Source organism: Lathyrus oleraceus, chromosome 2 (genome assembly GCF_024323335.1).
Source record: "Lathyrus oleraceus cultivar Zhongwan6 chromosome 2, CAAS_Psat_ZW6_1.0, whole genome shotgun sequence".
Lineage (NCBI taxonomy): Eukaryota > Viridiplantae > Streptophyta > Magnoliopsida > Fabales > Fabaceae > Lathyrus > Lathyrus oleraceus.
The window spans coordinates 224,866,858-224,872,224 of record NC_066580.1 but is presented as its reverse complement, the minus strand read 5'-3'; the positions used below and the strand labels follow the sequence as shown (position 1 = coordinate 224,872,224).

At 34.3% G+C, this 5,367-nt stretch overlaps 1 protein-coding gene across 1 annotated transcript; it reads left to right on the top strand.

Annotated features, from left to right (window-relative positions):
* The first annotated feature begins 241 nt into the window (after positions 1–241).
* Positions 242–1,792, top strand: LOC127122681 (uncharacterized). The gene is made up of 5 exons (XM_051052980.1): positions 242–316; positions 906–908; positions 1,021–1,081; positions 1,222–1,388; positions 1,718–1,792. The coding sequence occupies exons 1-5, from the start codon at positions 242–244 to the stop codon at positions 1,790–1,792; spliced, it is 381 nt and encodes a 126-aa protein (XP_050908937.1).
* The last annotated feature ends 3,575 nt before the right edge of the window (positions 1,793–5,367 follow it).

Sequence of the window (5,367 nt, the reverse complement as noted above, 5' to 3'; positions counted from 1 at the left end):
TGTGAAAGACGTCTGTTGGATAAAAGCAATGAATGAGGAACTTTATGCTCTTCAAGGGAATTTCACAAGGGATATTGTCTTTTGTCCTTCTAATGTTAAACTCATTGGCTGCAAATTGGTGTATTATGTGAAATTGAATTCCGATGTGTCCCTCAACCGTTACAAGGCTCACTTGGTTGTCTTAGAAAACAAGCAGGAATATGGAAATGATTATGATGAGACACTTTAACCGGTTTCCAAAATGACAACTATTCACACTGTAATTTCTATAGGTGCTTCTAATGGATGGTATCTTCTTCAAATAGATGTGAAAAACGTTTTTCTTCATGGTGGCCTAATTGAATAAATTTATATGACACATCTTCAAGGTTGTTTCTCTTCATCCAAGGGTGTTTGCAAGCTTAAACACTCTTTATATGATTGAAACAAGCACCTAGAGCATGGTATGAGAAATTTCACTCCAGTATACTTGGGTTCTCCTTTACTCTGAGTTAGTGTGATTCCTATCTATTTATTTATAGCACATCTACGAGAATTGTATTACTTCTTTTGTATGTTGATGATATGGTTATTACTGGTTCTGATCATGCTTCCATTTAAAGAATTAAGCAACAATTACATGCTTCATTTCATATGAAAGATCATAGTGAACTGCACTATTTTCTTGGTCTTGAGGTTCATTCTACACCCAAGAGAATCTTTCTCCATCAACACAAGTATGCTACATATTTGATTTATACGTCTGGTCTCCAATCAGCTAATCCGGTTGATACCCCATTGAGTTTAATGTTAAATATCATCGTGATGATGGTGATCTTTTGTCTGTTCCTTTATTGTATCGACAATTTGTGGGTAGCCTTAATTAATTGACTATTACTTTCCCAGACATATTTTTTTTTGTTCAGCAAGTAAGTCAATTCATATTTTCTCCTTGCCATCTCCATTTGACTGTGGATAATTCGTTACTTGAAGGGAACCTCTCATTGTAGATTATTCTTTTCCATTGGAATTTCTCTTCAGTTGAGTACTTACAGTGATACTAATTGGGCAGGGTGTCCTGATACTCCCCGATCTGTCACTAGTTAGTTCATGTTTCTTGGTTCTTCATTGATCTCTTGAAAAAGTAAGAAGCAAGCAAGAGTTTCTAAATCTTCTATTGAATCTGAGTATCGTGCCATGTTTGCTGCTTGTTCAGAAGCACTATGGCTTTGTGGTCTTTAGGGGGACTTGGATTTCCCCAAATAGAGTCAACTTCACTTTATGTTGACAATACAAGTGTCATTCAAATTGTTGCAAATCCTATTTTTCATGAACATACCAAACATATGGAAGCTAATTGTCATTTAATTTGTGATGCTTACGATGAACAACTTATATCACTTTCTCATGTAAGTACTCAATTGTAGGTCACATATATTCTTACCAAGTTGTTCCACTCCCACAACATCAATTTCTTGTTAGCAAATTGATGCTCTTTGAATAATCACATTAATTTGAGGGGACGTTAATCGGGAACAGAGTTATCGATCGTGGTCGTGAATGTCGCAATCCCAGGCGATCCGGCCGAAGCGGCCACTAGCCATGCGAGAAGAGGGGGATGGAGCACTGTTTAAAAATGCGACCAATATCGCCGCAAACGTGGGTCACGGGTCGCACCCTGGGGAGCGGCTGACTGAGATGTCTTTCTTTTTTTGATTTTTTTCCCTTTGTGATGAAGGAAGAGAAGAGACAGGACAATTTCAGAAAGGAAATGGAAGAAGAACAGAAAGAAGAGGAAAATGATAAGGATTGAAAAGTAAAAAAATAGAATAATTATCAAATTGCAACAACTAGTTACAACTGTAAAGCTGTAAGAAATAGTATTTAATCCATTGCAACAACTAGTTATAGTTGTACAACTGTAAAAAATAATATTTAATCTGCAACAGCTACTTAAATATAATACAGTTGTACCACTATGCTACCTTATCAATATTGTACCTTATCAACACCTTATCAATATTGTGAATAAAAATAATAATAACATATTGGGCTTATGACCTCTTTTCAATAAATAAATAATAATAATAATAATAATAATAATAATAATAATAATAATATATAACAGAATAAATAATTAAGTCTTTAATCCATTTTTATTTTATTAATTTAATTTTTATAAAACTTTTATGTTGGTTGTGTTAGAGTTGGTTATGTTAGTGTTATTTGTATAAATTATATGTATATTTAATCTAAAAAATAGTCGACTCTAAAAAATCAACAAAAAATATCACGTTATTCCGCTATCCTATTTTTGGAGCCGACCGTTCCGCTTCGCTATCCAAAATTAATAACTTTGATTGAGAATTAATTTTTTTTCTTTATTATTATAAATAATTTTCTTTTTGGATTATTCATTATGAATTGCAATTACATGTAAATACCGATGTTACTATGTGTTGTGTGAAATACAATCGAGAAAGGAACAACCCAATTTTCCTTGACAATGAAGACAGAGCACATGGCATACCACCGGCATATCCTCATAAAACCAGTCCCTCAACTAATAACTGTTCCATCAAAAACCTCACTCACTGTTCTGTGAGACTACTTGTCCAAACTTGGAGAAGAGTTGAGCTCGATAGAAAGGTTTTACCATTTTATTGGTTGTGACTGAGAGCTTTCCATATTGCCAATCAAGAGCAGGGAAGCACAAGACACCAATTTGAGAGGAGGGACAAAGACTGATCTTCCATGTAAAGGTGTCCATATGGTGTGACAAAGAGTAGCCTTGGAGACTAATCAGTTTCTTTTGCTTAGTATGTTGCCAACAGTCTCGAGTTCTATCTCAAATACTTTCAAATATTAATGATAGTGCAATACTTTAAACCCGTACTCATGCACTGCTTCCAATTATATTCTTCTCATATAGGTTTTCAGTCCTTACACAAGAAGTGTCATGTTCATATGAAGAATCACCGGCTTTGGAGTGATCCCTCCAAAAATGGAGACAAATTATATGGTCAGCAAGCAGCCATATCTCCACTTAGATGATTATCATACATTCCAAATAATGAAGTTCCGGATGAATGAATCCATCCAGCTTATTTCCAGCTTGTTTCCAAATAATAAAGCCATAATGTCAAATTACCAAAAATGGGAGGGAGTGATACGGTTAACATGTTATAGATTTATGTACATAAAGTTTATTGCCTATGAACGACATTTCATCAATTATAGATTTATGACATAAAAAACTGAGACAAGGTATATCATATTATTTATGTTGAGTTCATAATTTACAACAAAATCAACTCTCCAAAATGCGAGTGAAGATGTGTTCCAAACAACAATCATTCAAAAATATATAGCGTCCTAGTGGCAGGTGTCAGGGCCGGCCCAATCATATCGGAGGTCCTGTTCTAATTAAAAAAATGGATTCAAATTTTTTTAAAATACAATTATAATAATTTAAAAAAATATATCAAAAATACAATTATGTATTAATTAAAAATAAATTTAATTATAATTATTTTGAGTTTTGATCAATCTTTAGTTTTGTATGTATTGAGTTTTTATCATAACATTTCTTTCAATTATTGAATTTTTTTAATATTTATGAAAAAAAATTGAAAATTTCAAAAGTTGGGGCTTTCTAATATTTGGGGCCCTGTGCTGCAGCACATGCTGCACTTGCACAAGACTGGCCCTGGCAGGTGCACATGCAAACACTAACATGTTAGAATAGTAATCATCATAAAAAATATATATATTCTAAAATTCATGTAATGATATGATAATTTCCTTAACTAATTACATAAAATTAACCATTATTACTTAACAAAAATATTATTTGGGTCAACTAATTGAACCTGTCTCATTCACCAAGTGTGGACTTTTATCTTCATTGATCCAATTTGGGGACTTGTATACCATAACAATCACTAACTACCTACTAGACTTTTAAGTCAGTATTTTTATTTTTATTTGAATGACTTTGAAAATTTCAAGTCATCCTTGGGTATAAGAAGAAATAGGTGGCAAATTGTTATTATTGAATTAGGAGAGACTAAGAGACATTTAGGTTAAACCGTGTGTTTTTAAAAGCACTACAGAGACTTTATTATATAGAGAGAGATTACAACTAATTACATTATATAGTCGATGTGGAACTATTCTATATACAAATATTCTCAACACTAGATATTTACAAATATCAACACTCTCCCTCAAGCTTGAGCATATAAGTCAAATGCACCAAGCTTGTTACATATATAATTAGTTCTGGGACTTCGCAGAGATTTTTATAAACACGTCTGCCAATTGATCATTAAAGTCGATCTTCTCTCTAACAAAGTGACAGTCTATCTCAATATGTTTGGTCCTCTCATGGAAAATTGGATTTGAAGCAATGTGTAATGCAACTTGATTATCACAAATAAGTGTCATTGGTCTTGCTTCTTCAATTTGAAGTTCCTTGAGAAACTGTTTTAACCAAATAAGTTCACATGTTGCCATTGTCATGGCCCTATACTCGGCCTTGACGCTTGATGTGAAAGTCCTATGTCTTTGGTTGTGGCCGAGCCGTCAACTCTCCCTAACCAAGATATAAAGGAGTTGGAAGATGCACTCACTAAGATGAAGCAAGAGAAAGGTATGTGGGAAGAGCGGTTACATGCTTTGAGCCAAAAGCATGAGGAGTTGCAGTTTGAGTCAAAGGACAAAGACGCGCTTATTGAACTTCTTGAAGACCGAGAAGTGAAGAGACAAAGAGAGCCAGAGGGTCCACCTTCCTCTAGTATGCCTTAGTCTTCCATTGCCTGGAAGAAAATTGTTGATCAGCTTGTCTTCGAGAAAGCTTAGATGAAGACATCTTTCGAGTCCGAGATTCGACGCATGTGAAGGAAGTACGCACCCTCAGCCAGATCATCTGACATAGTTGTTAAAGGGTCCTTAGGATGATTAGTTTCCTTTTCTCTTGTATTTGTATTTTGGTTTCAAAAATTGTACTCAGTGTAATCCTTCCAAAATTTTATGAATAAAAAGAGATTATGTGGTCAATTAAATTGTTACTATTGTTATTATTTAATATTTGCAAATAGAACTTTGTATGTTCCTTGGAATAAACAAAAACATTGTATTTCATGCATCATTTAGATAGCAGGTTTGCTTCCGCCAGAGGTCTTATTGGTTATTCTTCTATGCTTCAGCCAAGCTGACTCACCGATACAACACTCGCGTTAATCAACCGAAGATCATGGAGCACTTAGAGCAAGAGAATATAGAGCTGAAGGATGAAATTGCACGGTTGACTGCTATGATGTAGTCTATTCTTGCTGCGCAAAATCAATCTTCACCAGCTCCTGCAACTCCTCCCCAGAGGACTAT